This window comes from Protomyctophum bolini, assembly GCF_963924005.1.
Source record: "Protomyctophum bolini genome assembly, chromosome: 22".
NCBI classification, from domain to species: Eukaryota; Metazoa; Chordata; class Actinopteri; order Myctophiformes; family Myctophidae; genus Protomyctophum; species Protomyctophum bolini.
In genome coordinates, this window is record NC_137883.1 from 14650491 (window position 1) to 14667593 (window position 17103).

The window sequence follows — 17103 nt, forward strand, 5'->3', positions numbered from 1 at the left end:
TGTCTGTCTGTGTCTCTCTGTCTCTGTCTGTCTCTCTCTCCACAGATAACAACAGAGAAGCATCGGATGAGTTTCCCTGAGACAGTGGATGAGGTTTTGGATGTTTCGGAGGATGAGGGTAGGCTGGCGAAATTTGGCTGCAGATCAAGCACTTTTTATTCCACAGTTAATTCCAACCCCGCCGTTCGATTTGTCTGACAGCAGTGGTGGAAAGTAACTAAGTGTGTTTAGTACTAAAGTACTGTACTTCAACCCATACATTTAGTTACATAAAGTAACTAAGTGTGTTTAGTACTAAAGTACTGTACTTCAACCCATACATTTCAGATATTTTAAAATAGTCGATCTACAAGTTCACATTGTGTCGCAATATTTTTTAGACATTGTATACATTCTGCATAATGACTCCTTTCTACTTGTTTTTGGTACGTTTTGATACAAATAGTTTTTTTCTTTTTTACTTTTACTTAGTCCATTTTGAATTCCAAATTTTTACTTGTAACATCTTTTCTACATCTCATACTTACTTTTACTACAATATTTGGGTAGTTTTTCCACCACTGACTGTACCACAGTTAAATCCAACCTCGCTGTTTGATAATTTGGCTGAGAGGCATTGGCCATTATTCCCTCAGTAGCACAAGCAGACACAGAGCACTAAAACGGATTGACCAGCCAGCACCAAAATATACAAAATGGGCTGAATAAAATGGTATATCCCACTTAAAACAAACGATGACCTGAATGCGCTAGAAAGGAACTATGGAACTATTCTTCTTTGTGGAATCAACTTTCATAAAAAGTTTGTGTCATCATTGTCTTGACATCCAATCATAAATGTTGATAATGAAACGGTGGTATATACACAATAATACACTGAGGTTTGTGCAGGACCATGATATTGGTGCAGGTGTGCTGTGCTTATAGACACACCTGTAACAACATTTAGTGGTATAATAGCACAAACCTACACCCTACAGTATGTGCACCAAAAACTCTCCGCCAAAAACAACTGATCTAAAAGTGCACAATGGGTCACATTGCAAAGATTGTAGATTGGCTATTTTTTGCCAACACATTCACCCCGGAAGAGTTTTGTATTACTGTATGTTGCTTAAATCTATTGCTCTATTTCATTTCCAAGGCATGCTCAAGTTCTACGTTCTCAAGGCTTTCCACACATGTCTCCTAGCAACGACAGACTGTCTATATGACTGTACATAATGACCTGTTTCCATTTGCTTCGTAGGGGTTGCCCAGATAACGTTAGGTAGGACTGTGTCTGTATACTACACCTGTGTGTTTTGTCGGTTGTCCGTCCGTCCGGTGGCTCGTCGTCAACTCATGTGCCTCGCATTGCAATTGCACATTTCTCATTTTTTCGATCTGCGTGTTGCTGATTGTTTCGTTTTTTTCCAGTTCGTACTGATTCCCATTACTCTTTTACAGTATTGTAATACTAATATTCTCCTCTCTCTTTTTCACTGTTTTCATCTGTCTCTGTCTTTTCTCCTTCTCCTTCACTCTCTCTTTCTCTCTCTAGTTTTAGGGTTACTCTCTCTTTTTTTGCTTTCTCTTCTAGGGTTAGAGGTACACTAGGGTTATAGTTATTCTCTCTCTCTCTCTCTCTCTCTCTCTCTCTCTCTCTCTCTCTCTCTCTCCTTGTCACGATCCGAGTTGGCTTTGTCCGCGGCGTAACCGTCTTTAAATAAATACCTTTTGAAAAGCCTATGGAGAAAATTAATGGAGAATCATTTCCTGGGCCACTTGTCGTTCTGAAAGGGGGCGGGACTGCGACGCTCTATACTCTCTCTCTCTCTCTCTCTCTTCCTCCCCACTCTGTTACTCACTCTGTCGAAGCTTAATGTGAAAACACCATCAGTCAGTCATTCATCGGCATGTGACCGTGACGTTTTCCTTTTACCAGTGTTCAGTGTCTACATCTGTCCTCCGACTCATGTTTACAAGACTACCCAATTTCACCATTAGAGAAAAATCAGATACATAAAAGATAAACAAAAGTGTTGCTTCTGCTGCTGTTTCTCCTCCTGAACACGGGAGCTCTAGGTTAATTGATCCATAACAGGCCAGGCCCATAAACTGCTCAGCAAACAGCATGGCCGCAACGGCTGTTTACACATGGAGGTGTGTCTCTTGTAGCATAATTAGAAAAACAAATTCTACGATTTTTCTAGCTCTGTTTTTTTCACCTGGTGCCAATTGCCTGAGCTGTAATCCTAAGCGCTACTCTCCCTTTGTCAACCTGGGGAGAGTCCTGAACTGAGCTCATGCTTCTTTCAGTGGATGAGGAGTGAGCAGGCTGCTTCTTATCACCTGACAGGGGGGAGTTTCCCCTGACATTTTTAGTGTTGGTTTGTTATTGGTTTCCATTGTTGAATATTTTTTTCATCTGTTCTGAATAGTACACCAGTGCCACGATTATCATCATCATCAGTTTTTTGACAATATCCCTCCCTAAATAACCAAGTTATTCTCTCCTAAACAGAAACAGCCATTACTCCATGTGGTTTCATCATCTCTAATGGGCATGCTCAGTAACATGCTGTTAGCAGCAGGCGCCTTGAAGTTTGCCGTCCACGCAATGTGTCTAATCAACATTCACCGCCATAAGCCATCACACACCGTCTGCGACCGCCACGCGTCAAAACAGCCGCCTCCATTATTTTCAATTAACCTATCGCACACCGGCGGCGTCCGACGCGTGCTGGCGCCTCGCCTGGCGCGCCAATAGGACCAGTTCTATTTTCCAGGCGGCGCCGCGTGGCAACGCGTCGGACGGAGCCGGTGTGTGTTGGGATTTACTTAGCTCTGGTCTGAGAAGGACCAGAGCTAGGTTAGAAGGAGTTCTCCTTAAAGGCGTAGTGAAATGAAAAAGACGTTTTTCACACTTTTAGACCATATCCGTGGATGCCAAAAAATGGGAAAATTGTGTTTTTATATCAAAAGTACATAAAAACGATTGTTTTATTTATTTATTAAAACGAAAATGTGCTGCGTGATGACGTGTAGAGATACACATCGATAAAAGCCAATAAAAATGAAGCTCACCCGTTTAATTCACCATTTCGGCGCATCGGTGCAGCACAGCTGCTACTGATTACAGAAATCCTCCGTTTTTATTCCCATACCGTCCCATCGCCTGAAGGGATGCGACGCTCTGATTGGTTCAGAAACTTCAGACCGGTGTTTCATGTTGAAACCGTCTGAAACTTCAAAATAAATTGATCACCATTTCCGTTTCCCTACACCTTTAACGCTATGGACCTGAGCTGCGTCTTACCTAGCTTTTTCACTCCATCGGCCTCCATTGGCTCTACTTGTTGTTCGGTTTGACTCCATGGCTTTTCTGGGATCACGAAAAGGGACGGGAAGGAAGATGCTGTGATGAATAAGACGATTAATCCTGTGCGCACCACTCGTTACACTGCAGAAAGTTTCCATCTGAAAATCATTGGCTGATTTTATTTTGTTTCAAGCTTATTCTCCAAACAGGGAGACGCCACCAGTTAGAGAATGTTCTCTAGACAACTGATTCCCAAACACTGGGTCGGGACTCATTTGTGGGTAACGGACACATTTTTATGGATAGGGCCTACCTTTATTTTTTATTTCCTACATTTTATTGTTGATTATTGCCCGTCACAGTCGGCCACCGGCCTACTTGGGAACGATGCAACTTGGGAACCTAATGATATATGTTGTCATAGCACCCGTTTTAACTGTCAGCCGGTTTCCCACATGGAGATCTGTGTATATGTACCTGACTACCTGTGTGTGCGAAGACTGCAAACTGAAAATTCGGCCTACTGGCAGAAACTGATTGGTTGAGCCTCAATTGGCTGAGGCAGAGGCTGGAAATTGCACAGGTGAAAGGAGTTGGCCGTATTAGGCCTACTGGCAGAGCCTGGCCCAGGTGAAAGGAGTTGATCTCATTAGGCCCACTGGCAGAGCCTGACCAGAGCCTTTTGTGGTGGTTCTGGAGAACTGTGGGTCCGACCGACTCGATACCTGGCACTGCACTCCCTGTAGAGGTGTGGAACACTCCCTGTAGAGGTGTGGAACACTCCCTATGGAGGTGTGGAACACTCCCTATGGAGGTGTGGAACACTCCCTATGGAGGTGTGGAACACTCCCTGTGGGGGTGTTCCACGCTCCCTGTGAGGGTGTGGAACGCGTGTATCGAATGTGAAGTCGGTGGGTCATACGGTTCTCGAGTTACGTGCATTACAACCGTACACACGTACGCACGCGCACACACACGCACGCACGTACGCAGAGACGTGGCACATTATATAGTAGATTTCTGGACATTTTCGAAAAACATTTTCATTAATTAAAGTAATTTCATGAATACAATAAATCTTAAACATTTGTTTTCTAACTGATGGAATTTCTTAGAAGTAGAGAAAATTGCCGATCTACAAGCTTGCAATGTGGCACGATGCGACACATTGTGAACTTGTAGATCTGCTATTCCTAGCTTGGGTTCCGGGCAAACTCTTTTGGGTTTTGAGCTAACAAGTTTGTGAACCACTGCTCTAGAGTATAGACGATTCCTGAAGTAATTCTTAAGCCTGATTCATACTTTGTTGTTCGATGGTGTTGTTCACCGAAGATACAGTACAATAGAGTATAAATTGTCATTCTTGGGACAAATCTAGAATGCCCTGGATTGGAAAGAAATATGATCCCCTTTTAAGTCAACTTTGAAGGCAGACTAAGTTAAGATTGATACTTTCTGCAGTGTATTCTCTTGCTGTGTCTTGTTGTTTTTGTCTGAGATTTGTTCTCTGTCTGTCCTCCCTCCGTCTCCAGCCGTCTTACATCATGAGTGTGTGTTGCTTGCAGGAGACGAGCTGCTGGGGATGGACGGAGCTCGCTACTTGAAACTCGACGACCTCAAGGACCAGGACGATGACTTCCTGTCACCTAAGAAGACCCTCCGAGAGTTTGAGAGTGGCCTGGGCACCACGTGAGTTCGCCACGCACTGTGCAGCTATTTTTGGAATTATCTAAACTAAAGGAAATAGTAATTGACGTTTTCAAATGGGAGTTAAAAAAAATAAAAATTGAATATTTGCCCCTGAGATGTAGTGGAGTCGAAGTATAAAGTATCAAAAAGTGGATGAATTACTCAAGTAAAGTGACCTGACCTGACCGCACAAAAATAACTGCACATATCCGAACGCAACCTTACCTTACCATAGTGATTAGTGATCACTGGACAACCTTACCATAGTGATTAGTGATCACTGGACAACCTTACCATAGTGATTAGTGATCACTGGACAACCTTACCTTACCTTCTGAGTAGGGTCGGTCAGTGCGGGCATTCAGCACACCCGGGGCGCAGCGCACCAGATGTTGTAACGACAACGCACTGAGTGCAGTAGTGCACTGAATAAAATAACGACGAGGGCACACCAATGTGCTCAGTGTGAATTTCCGAACGCACCCCACGAGATAGCATGAGATATGACACCATAAGGTACTTCAACAATAATCAAAGTGGAAGCGCATCTCAGTGTTTGACCCTAATAGCTCTATTCTCATTCCATGTGTGCCTTAGGCCCTATTCTCCTGCCATTCCCAGAATTCCTTGTGTTTCTCCAGAGACAGTTCTACTGGATCAGGTATGCGTAGCTGCTGTTGTGCATATCACTGTATGAACATGCGGTGTTATGGTCAGAGGATGTATTGCGTTTTGTAAGCCTGGGTCCCTTTGTGCTTGAATGAATATCTGAATATTAAGTTTGTTCCATTTCTTGTCTGGAATGCTTCACACACACTGACTGCATACAGTACAGTACTTTTCCTGTCATATTCTTCTGAATATAGTATTTTTATTGTTTCTTTCTTTTTTTCTCTATCCCTCTCTCTTTCTCTCCACCTCTTTATTTCCATCTCTCCTTTCTCTTTCACTCTCTCTCTGTTTCTCTTACTCTGCTTCCCTCTTTCTCTCAACATAATTTCAAACAATAATTTAATAATTAGTGTTAATTAAACACAGTTGAATTGCTAATACTGTACAGTATTAACAATGTATATTATCAACTGAGTTAGAATGTATTATTTATATATTTTCCCCCCAGATGTGTATTCTGTGCTTTGTGTATGAATTCAATATGCTACAGTCAGTCAGCATTTATCTGATTTCTCATTAATTATTAATATACTGTACTGTATATTCTTTCTATTCCATTTCTGATTTCTATCCCTATATTTGATCCCTTTGTATATCTTATTTTGTTTTTGTGCGATCATAACCAACCAAACTCAAATTTCTTCCTGTGTATGTACATGTTTGCGTGCATGCGTGTCATATAGAATGTGTGAACGTACTCGGCCAAATACTAAAGTGATTGTGGATCTGTCTTCAGCACACTCCGACCCCTTTAGCAAAGGACTATGACGAGGACTCCCTTATCCCCAGCAGTCCTGCTACGGAGACGTCAGACAACGTCAGCCCAGTGGCCAGTCCCATTCACACCGGGTAAAGATTCTTTCTTTTTTATTTAACTGACTTACTTTATTACTTTGATTTTTAGCTTTGCAATGCTGTGTAATGTCTATTCTGCATAGTAAAATCCCTGAGATTTGCACTCTGAGAGTGCAAATCAAAATGGACCAAATGGACCCGGAACACTGGTTACATTTGTACACTGTGCGTTTTAACAGCGAGCGACAGCCTGGCGTATTGTCCGGAAGTACATTATTTGTCTTTGGAATCCGCTAATTAGACGTAGCCTGCGGAGTTAGTTCAGGCAGACAACCTCAAGGAGGTTCATGCCATGCTCAAAGGCTCGTTCTATACTCAAGGGGTTAACATGCTGCATTACTATGTGGGCGTATAAGTGTGTGCAAGTCTCACACGTCATTCACCGATGCGGCAGTCAGCTGACCAATTGGGCAGGCTACTTACAGTAAGCTCACTAGACTCCATGCTCTTCCTGCCTTCCTCTGCTCATGGTTCCCGGTTGTATGTGATGTTTTCTCCCACCACCACCCCAGCACCACTGGTGGGCTCTGCTATTTATGCTCCCCATGGGGGGGTTATTGTATATCTATCTCCCTGCTCTTTATGTTTTATGTTGTTGATCAATCGTGACGAGCAGGGAGAAATCCAGCAGAGCCGAACGCCAAGTCAAATATCATATGCACACTTGTTACTCATTCTGTAATAAATATTGGTAAATCTATTCGTGAGTTGTCTGCCTGAACTGGGTATAGCAGGCGATAGTCGAAAAGTGGGCGGAGGAAAGTCATTCAAAAATAAGAAAATGTCCTTTGTATGTATCTTTAGGACGACATCGTCTGGCGATAGCCAATACAATTCATGTGATGCTTTATTTACCCTCCTCTACGTGGAACGGTGATACGTTTACATTACATACAGTATGGTAATGACAGCAGGAATGCTCACTAGGAGATGTTTATCGCCCAGAGTCGCCGCTGTTCGCCCCTCTGTTAAAACGTAGGGTCACAGTTAAAGTATCCTACTTGTTGTGGATAAGTTAACGCTGATTATTTCACGGCTTGGTCAATTCTGATTGGTCAATCAATTGTTACATTTTGGGTCATGATAAGTAGCTGTGTAATAAGCAGGATAATGAATGGTGCGCCCAGCGCCCGGTCTTTGTTGAGAAATAAAACACTTCAGGGTGATAAGGATCAGGGTTTATTTCTCAACAATGACCGGCTCACCATTCAATATCGTCTGTGGATTTTACTGTGTATTACTGTGTTGTCTGCAACTTCTAAATTTTGTCTTGAATGCTGGTCAGGGTTCTCTTGAGAGGAGGATTTTATTTAATTTTTTGACATAATATTCAGCATTGGCTTGAGAAACCGCAACTGCAACTTCTTCCCCAACTAGTATTTTTTCATTTTTATTGCCTGTTTTCCGTGCTTTTAATGTTATATGTTATTTGCTACGCTGTAATGTGTTGCTTTTATTCTCTTGTTTTTTTTTTGTGCTGCTGTTATGTTGGGCTACCTCGAGAAAAATAATGTATCTCAACGGGATTTGTAGTATAAATAAAGGTCTAATAAAATCCAGTTCTGTGGCAGTGGGCAAGGACGTTGGGTTTGGTATAAATCATGAAGGAGAACACTTTGTCCCAGAGGCACGGTTGTAGCTGAACTCTGGGCTTTGTATAAAAGGCTTTCCCTCCTAATGAATCACACAGGAGCTCTTTTTATTAACAGCAGGTTACAGGTCATTAGTTATGCGAATGTTACTGATAACGGTTGCACTCTTGCACACTTTATGAAGCCCCGCCCAGGGTTTATTCTGTCCCTCATTCATACGGGTACTGTACAAGCGGCGGGCGAAATGGTATGCTGCGTTCAGACACCACGTATTTGTAGCTTTGTGTCTTTGTAATGTCTGAAGTTGAAATCAACTCAACTTTTTGTATAGCTTTTGTATAGAAGCTACAAACGTCAGATGTATCTTTGTATGTTCATGTCGTTGGCTTCCTTTAAAAAGGAATGTATCTTTGCATCTGTCCGTGTGAACGCAGCATTCATTGTAGTGGCACATATTCCGCAAAGACTGTAACAAGATAATAAAATACAAATGGCAAAAGAAACAAAAATAAGAAAAATGTAGAGCATTTAAAGGTAGAATGACGGGTATGATGAACCCGTTAAGGCAGGTGTGATATCTTTAGCAGCATGGGGAAGAAGGAAGAAGACATCAAATGCACTCGTCTAGTTCCCTTGGCTATGTATGTTGTATACATATTGAGTAGCTGCTCTGGATTCTTTGCAGTATGCATGTCGTTTTTTTCTTCTTCACATTTTTTAACCAATTATTGTCCTCAATCAGGGCTCTGACAGCTGCAGAGAAAAAAACTATTTCTGGAATGTTGTTTGTCCTTCATAATCCTTTTTGTCCTATACTCAATCACCTGCTGTCGTATATGTCCCGCAGGACATTATGGACCTGTGGTGTGCTCAGCAGCCAACCTCACCACCTTCGGCAGCACTTGCAGATCCTGGGAAGAACCATTTCCATACCATAGAGATGGCCTTAGTTTGCCCGGATGCTCTGGGTTGTATCAGAGTAGAAAGATTATACCAGACCTTCTGACTGAGACCGTAACATTTTCCTCAGCCTCCTGAGGAGGTACAGGCCTTGTCTCGCCTTTTTTGCCACAGTCTCTGTGCATTTTCCAAGTGCACCCCGAAGTGCTTGAATCTGCTTACCCTCCATTGGTGCCATGTTGATTAGGAGGGGCGTGTAAGACCTCAGAAAGAGGCTGTTTTCCTGGCACCACTGCGACAGGCCAGCCACCTCCTCCAGATAGGTCCCCTCGTTGTCGTTTGAGACTGTGTCCTCAGCAATCGTTACAATGGCGTTTGAGCCGTGTCTGGCCACACTGTCGTGCACGGGCACGTAACCCTGGGGGGCTCCAGTATTTAGGGGGAGGGTGGTGACCAGGTGTGACTGCTCACCTGGCCACTTGATATCTGGCACTTAAAAACATAGATATATATAAGAAAGGCTAGATGGCTCGCCCGTGCTGCTGGCCAATGGAGAGTGACGTCACGTTGCTAAGTCTACTGTATGTACTTTTTAAATAACCATAATTTGCTCAATTTTCAACCGATTCTCTAACATTTTGGTTTGTTATAAACATTGGACTTTCATGTAAAGAATACTTTTAGGTAGATAAGCATCCTGACTCAAGCCACGTTGATAATGTTTTGTAATAAACCAACCCGTTTGTAACTCCGTCAGGATTTCAGCGAGTTAGTTACAGTAGTATTTTAGTTTGAGCTGACCACCAGCTACCATAGAACGTACCAGAAAAGTGCACTGTAGCCGCAGGTGAACGACACCAGAGACTCCGCCATGCACCATCTAGCCTTTATGTCTATGGTTAAGAAGTCCAGGACTCAGTCACACACACCGCACTGTACTGGTACTGTCCCAGGAGGAGTCAGGACAGCCAGCCAGTCTTGTGGAGACTACGGTGTAATAAACAACAGCCTAACATAGCCCCACCATCCACTCTTTGTTGTTGTCAAGGTGGGAGATGGTGGCGTGTAGAATCTGGGAGCTGGCGTCGTCGGTGGATCTGTTCGGATGGTAGGCAAATTGCGGTGGGTCCTGCGGTGCTGCGGGGAGAGCGGAGCCGATGTGATCCTATATAGCCTCTCACAAAGCACTTCATGACCGCCGAGGTCAGCGGGGAGGCATTGTTGGGTACAGGGACAATGATGGTGACCTCTTGAAGCATGTCTGGGGACCACGGACTGGGCCTGGGAGAGGTTGAATGTGGTGGTGAACAGTGTTGATTTTGGCAGCAATTTTTTTGATTTAGTTTTAGTCGTAGTCTTTTGAATAAAATTCAGTTTTTCTATTAGTCTAGTTTTAGTGACTAAATCTACAGTTCATTAAGTCGACTAAAATAGTTTTTTTTGCGAGCCGTGATGCCATTGAAATGGCAGATTTTCACTTGGCTGCATGCCAAACTTAAAAGCTTGTAGATCAGCTATTTTTGGTCAGTGACACACTGATGCACCAGTTTTAGGTGACGAGGTGAACACCGTTTAGTAAAAACAGAGCGATGTGTTGGGGTGGGTGGTGATTTTCTTATCACTGCGGTGTGACATCGACCGTAGTTTTCGGTGGTCTGAAGACCCTTATCACTTAAAACTAGTATGAATAGGCATTTAGTCCCTCCGTAATATTTTAGTATAGTTTTTATTTGTTGACGAAATCGTCAGTATATTTGGTCTTAGTTTTAGTCATCATAGCTTGGTTTTTATTTCGTTTTTGTCAGTGAAAAAAGGTAGTCGACGAACATTTCTCGTCATAGATGTAGACTGCGAAATCAACACTGGTGGATACAGGCGCCAGCAGGCCAGCGTGGGTCGTGAGTGACGACCCGCCCGGAGCTTCCGCCCTGGCCTGGGCAAGGCTGCTTTCCTGGCGTTCACCGCTCACCCTTTTCAACGCACTCCCCGCGTCCTGTTCAGAGAAGACGAGCGTGTTCTCGGCGGCGAGGGGAGGAGCGCCCTCCCTTCCGTCATTGTCCGTATAGTTGGGCCCTGCCAGCTGCCAGGCTAGCGCTAGCATATTAGCCTCGAACCTTACTGTATGTAGAAGCCATTCAGATCGTTCGCCAGTGTAGCATTGGCACTCTTGATCCACTGGGTGCTTGCCCCTAACTGTGCCATTTACTATATGAGATGTTTATAATGCATTATAAACATACTTCTGATGCATTTTAATTTGCTTACTTAAAATAAATCATAGCACACAAAGCATTTTATAATGACTTATTAGGTAAGTATTATAATACTTCATTATTGCTGGGAAGTAACAGACATTTTCTTTCATAGTGGCAAGGATTGTAATTATCATAATACATAATAATCTACAATGTATTATAATCACTGTTATAATTCATTATATTGTGATTATAAGTAACCTTAAGTGGTCGTTGGTTGCTTTAAGCAAAGTGATGACATTCCTGAAAATGTTAATGAATTATTATTATTATCACCGTTTATAGTGACTCAGAATCACACTGTAATGCATTATAACAGTTAATAGCCTACATTGTAATGTAGTCTATCTTTCTAATGTATTATATCTATGACACAAATAATACACGATCCTGGCCAAAAGGAAATGTCTGAGTAAGTACTAGAGCAGTGCCCCTTGGGCACTGGCCTACTTGGAACGATGCAAGTTGGAAATGGATGCCCCACCCAGTTATTATGTCTGTGTCCCTTTTATGCCCATATATGGAGTTCTTTTGTCAGGCATGCCAAAATATTGAGTCTATGCAGATGTCAGAACAATCATTGTTATGTCAGAACAGGCCAGCTCCATATATGGAGATATAGTGGTGATCAGGCCCAGAGCCCGGGCAGAGGCTTCTGTGCTGTTCTGGACAACCGGCTATATCCGACGGACTCAACACCGGGCACTGCACTCCCTGTGGGGGTGTGAAACGTGTGTGTCGAATTTGATGTTGGTGGGGTGAACTGTTCTCGAGTTACGTGGATTACAGACGTACGTACACACGTACGTACGTACGTACACACTGAGACTTTTATTTTTAGATATTTATAGATACATTCTGATATACTTGACCCTACTTTAAGTCATTACAAACGGCTTTATGATGTGTTATGATTGCATTATGAGTGCTTATAATATAACTGTAATTAATTATATAGTGCTTGTAACTATATAACGATATGGGAGGGGGCTTAGTAACGGCGATTGAGGTCTGTTTGGCTCCACCTGTCGCGCAATGCATGCTGGGTATTGTCCTGCTAACCTATCCATTCTAATGCCTACCAGCTGGTGATGGATATAAGGCTGTATGCTTGAGACCACTTTGTTAAGAACAGATTTGTAAATTCATGATGCACTGTACTGGAGTTAACAGTTGACTATTGTACTGCATTGTTTTAGGACTGACATACCAGTCCAACCCCATCAGCAAAACAATCCACATACATTTTCCACAAGTCCTGAAAAAGGAATCATATGTATACTGTATTTACCTACAAAATGGATCTGTTTCATTTGTTTTGTTCATGTGAGCATCATTTCAGCTTCAACCAACAGTACTTATGACTGGAACCCTGACTGTCAACTTAATAGCAGCAGTTGAATATGTGTCATCATACTGTATGACACAAAGACTCGCCTTTGTGTCTCCTACCGGAAACACAGCAGGTCATCAAATTATTGACTTATCCAGGAATGCGCCAGAAATGAAAATAAATCTTCATGAATTCAAGGTTTCATGGGTTGTGTAATTGATAGAAAATAAGTCGTTTTTTGGGTGAACTACTCCTCTAAGCCCTATTTATTATATATAGCAGATGCTATTTCTTGCAATTTTGGAAAATGTAGCCATTTTGGAAAAGTTTGAACAGTGTGATAGTTTTGGTCGGGGGATTTTATTTAGAAGCTGAACGGCGGGTTTAACCGCGTGGTCAAGACTGTACTTCCTATACATCATATTGAACCTCATTCTACCGTTTGTGTGTTTTGGGACTCTCAGCTTCCTGGTGAGTTTCATGGTGGACGCCCGGGGAGGCTCCATGCGAGGCAGCCGACATCACGGCCTGCGTGTCATCATCCCGCCGCGGACCTGTGCAGCACCCACGCGCATCACCTGCCGGCTGGTCAAGCCCCAGAAACTGACCACCCCGCCTCCGCTGGTGGAGGGGGAGGGGCTGGCCAGCCGCATCATCTCGTTGGGTCCGTCCAGTATGCAGTTCCTCGGGTGAGCCTTTTATAGTTTGAGAAAGAAACATGTATGAAACGTATCGTGTGTGTGTGTGTGTGTGTGTGTGTGTGTGTGTGTGTGTGTGTGTGTGTGTGTGTATGTGTGTGTGTGTGTGTGTGTGTGTGTGGGGGGGGGGTGTGTGTGTGTGTGTGTGTGTGTGTCATATGCTTCTGTCATACTCATTATAATTAATTCTAAATTACTGTGCCAGGAAAACACTATGGATGGAAAGGTACATCATGTACCTACCGGTATTTTGCACAACTATTTCTGTAAAACAATATGAATGGCTTTTAATGTGGTTTTCCTCACATGAAGGAACATATCAGATGTTGTCATCTGAAGCCCGCAGTCTGTAGCCTATAGTGATCTGTGTGCACAGCAGAGAGGAGGGATAGGTTTGAATTATTTATTTCCAATGATATTTTGATACTTTGATAATAGTTTTACTCCAGTTTGGTTCTCTGTGAAATGGCATTTTTGAGGTGAACTAGCCCCTCCGTCTGCCTTTTGAAATTACATCATATTGTTTCCAAGTCTATCGACTTTTAACACATCGACTCCCATGGGAATCCATCATAAACATTGTTTCCCTGCTGTGTTTTTCACTAACCTTTGAAGAAGCACCTGTCCATTATCGTCGTTCCGTTTCACCACGGAAATTCACCTTAAAATGGTGCGATGGTTTGTTATAGTGTTCGGAAATCATCCACTGCTCAGACAACAACAACCAGCGAGGAACAGGGAAGCACTGGCGGAGCCAATGTGCCCATAGACTAACATTGCGCCAGTTTCTTGTAAATTAATTTCAATTAGTTAGAATGAATCGGGATAAAATAAACGCTTACATAATTCTAAGTAAGAAAATGGAAATGAAATTGCATGTGTGAAGTGAGGGGCACCTCACTCCTTTGGTATTTATGTTGTACCACATGACGTCACATATCTTTTACTGTTGTAAACAAACATTAAAAGTCCATAAACTTTGGCTGCCTTTTTTTGTTTAAAAAGTGCTCTAAACAAACACTTTCCATGCGGAACACGCTAAACCCGTCATTTTTCCCATTGTCTTTCCCTGTGGAACATGCGAAACCCGACTTTTGTTTTATATGTTTATAACTTCTAAGACTTAGGTGGATTCCCTCGGACAGAGTGACGAGGATGACTCATTCGGATGACGTAACCGGAAATCGAAACCTAAAACTGGCTAGGGCTTCTGAGAAACTGAGGCGCAATGTTAGTCTATGACTTTAATGGGTTCTATTTTCCCCGACATTGCTGCCCAGTGCTAGTGCGGCAGTGCCCCTCAAAAATTGCTATTATTAAAGCTTAGATGTCATATTTACAGTATGTTCATTGAGGTCACATGAGCAAAACATGACTTTATTTTAAACAATTATCCAGAAGTGACTCAAGTGAGCCATCCATCCATCCATCGTCATGTTATCGGTCACCTTCCACAGCCCAGTGATTGTGGAAATCCCCCATTTCGCTGCCCTGGGCCGAGGGGACCGTGAGCTGGTGGTGCTGCGCAGTGAGAACGGATCTGTGTGGAAGGAGCACCGCAACCGCTACGGTGACGAAGTGCTGGAGACCATTCTGAACGGCATGGATGAAGGTCAGTGTTGTGAAGCGGGATAGGGTTCATTCTGAACGGCATGGATGAAGGTCAGTGTTGTGGAGAGGGATAGGGTTCATTCTGAACGTCATGGATGAAGGTCAGTGTTGTGGAGCGGGATAGGGTTCATTCTGAACGTCATGGATGAAGGTCAGTGTTGTGGAGAGGGATAGGGTTCATTCTGAACGGCATGGATGAAGGTCAGTGTTGTGGAGAGGGATAGGGTTCATTCTGAACGGCATGGATGAAGGTCAGTGTTGTGGAGAGGGATAGGGTTCATTCTGAACGGCATGGATGAAGGTCAGTGTTGTGGAGAGGGATAGGGTTCATTCTGAACGGCATGGATGAAGGTCAGTGTTGTGGAGAGGGATAGGGTTCATTCTGAACGGCATGGATGAAGGTCAGTGTTGTGGAGAGGGATAGGGTTCATTCTGAACGGCATGGATGAAGGTCAGTGTTGTGGAGAGGGATAGGGTTCATTCTGAACGGCATGGATGAAGGTCAGTGTTGTGGAGAGGGATAGGGTTCATTCTGAACGGCATGGATGAAGGTCAGTGTTGTGGAGCGGGATAGGGTTCATTCTGAACGTCATGGATGAAGGTCAGTGTTGTGGAGCGGGATAGGGTTCATTCTGAACGTCATGGATGAAGGTCAGTGTTGTGGAGAGGGATAGGGTTCATTCTGAACGGCATGGATGAAGGTCAGTGTTGTGGAGAGGGATAGGGTTCATTCTGAACGGCATGGATGAAGGTCAGTGTTGTGGAGAGGGATAGGGTTCATTCTGAACGGCATGGATGAAGGTCAGTGTTGTGGAGCGGGATAGGGTTCATTCTGAACGGCATGGATGAAGGTCAGTGTTGTGGAGAGGGATAGGGTTCATTCTGAACGGCATGGATGAAGGTCAGTGTTGTGGAGAGGGATAGGGTTCATTCTGAACGGCATGGATGAAGGTCAGTGTTGTGGAGAGGGATAGGGTTCATTCTGAACGTCATGGATGAAGGTCAGTGTTGTGGAGAGGGATAGGGTTCATTCTGAACGTCATGGATGAAGGTCAGTGTTGTGGAGTGGGATAGGGTTCATTCTGAACGGCATGGATGAAGGTCAGTGTTGTGGAGAGGGATAGGGTTCATTCTGAACGTCATGGATGAAGGTCAGTGTTGTGGAGTGGGATAGGGTTCATTCTGAACGGCATGGATGAAGGTCAGTGTTGTGGAGAGGGATAGGGTTCATTCTGAACGTCATGGATGAAGGTCAGTGTTGTGGAGAGGGATAGGGTTCATTCTGAACGGCATGGATGAAGGTCAGTGTTGTGGAGAGGGATAGGGTTCAGAATCAGAATCACTTTTATTGTCACATCACAGTTTTACAAGTAAAAAAATCACACCTGTGTGAGGGGCACTCTAATCATCGTACAGCATCATCAAGAACCTTATTGGCCGAGGGTTCCCACCGCCCTACTGTACATACAGTATGCCCATTTGCTCAGACACATATGACGTACATGGCTGCTTGGGCAGTAGTTGGATTTCTTTCATTAACGTTGACTTCTTTCCCAGCTTGGATTTGTATACTTTCAGGATCCCTGTATGCGTGAACATGCGTGACGTGACAAATAAACGGATTGGGATTCTGTCTTTTCTCTTCCTCTCCGTCCGTACAGACCTGGAGAGTCAGGAGGAGCTGGAGAAGAAGAGGATCCGGCGCATCATCTCCACCGACTTCCCCCTCTACTTCGCCGTGGTGTCCCGCGTGCAGCAGGAGAGCGACCTGATTGGCCCGGAGGGCGGCAGGCTGTCCACCAAGCTGGTGCCCCACGTGGAGGCCATCTTCCCCGAGACGGCGGTCACCAAGAGAGTACGGCTGGGACTTCAGGTGAGGAGGAGGAGGACTCTGCATGGGAGAGAGAATATAGCACTGTTTCCCAAACAGTGAGTCACATCTTTATGGGTCTCTTACGTTTTTGTTTCCTATATTTAGTTTTTAATTATTATTATTATTTAAAATAACAAAAAATAACTAAAAACCGGTGGATTGTGCACTCCGGGTAGGGAATGAGGCATTACCCCAGGTGAAGGAGTTCAAGTATCTCGGGGTCTTTTTTTTTTTTTTTCACTTTTTTGTTTATTCAAGATCCAGGGTATACAGTAAATCAAAAGACATATGTGACACACCCATATGAAACATAAATAATAA

General features: G+C 43.7%; 1 protein-coding gene across 1 annotated transcript in view; it reads left to right on the forward strand.

The window, feature by feature from the left end:
- Positions 1 to 17103, forward strand: part of LOC308309649 (uncharacterized protein) — a gene marked incomplete at its 3' end in the record, with an annotated part of 131007 nt that overhangs the window by 82739 nt on the left and 31165 nt on the right. The window contains exons 22-28 of the mRNA XM_080755559.1: positions 46 to 118; positions 4837 to 4993; positions 5591 to 5654; positions 6402 to 6514; positions 13065 to 13289; positions 14756 to 14910; positions 16571 to 16782. Of these exons, the coding sequence (XP_080611685.1) occupies positions 46 to 118; positions 4837 to 4993; positions 5591 to 5654; positions 6402 to 6514; positions 13065 to 13289; positions 14756 to 14910; positions 16571 to 16782 (999 nt within the window). The remainder of the gene's footprint in view (positions 1 to 45; positions 119 to 4836; positions 4994 to 5590; positions 5655 to 6401; positions 6515 to 13064; positions 13290 to 14755; positions 14911 to 16570; positions 16783 to 17103) is intronic.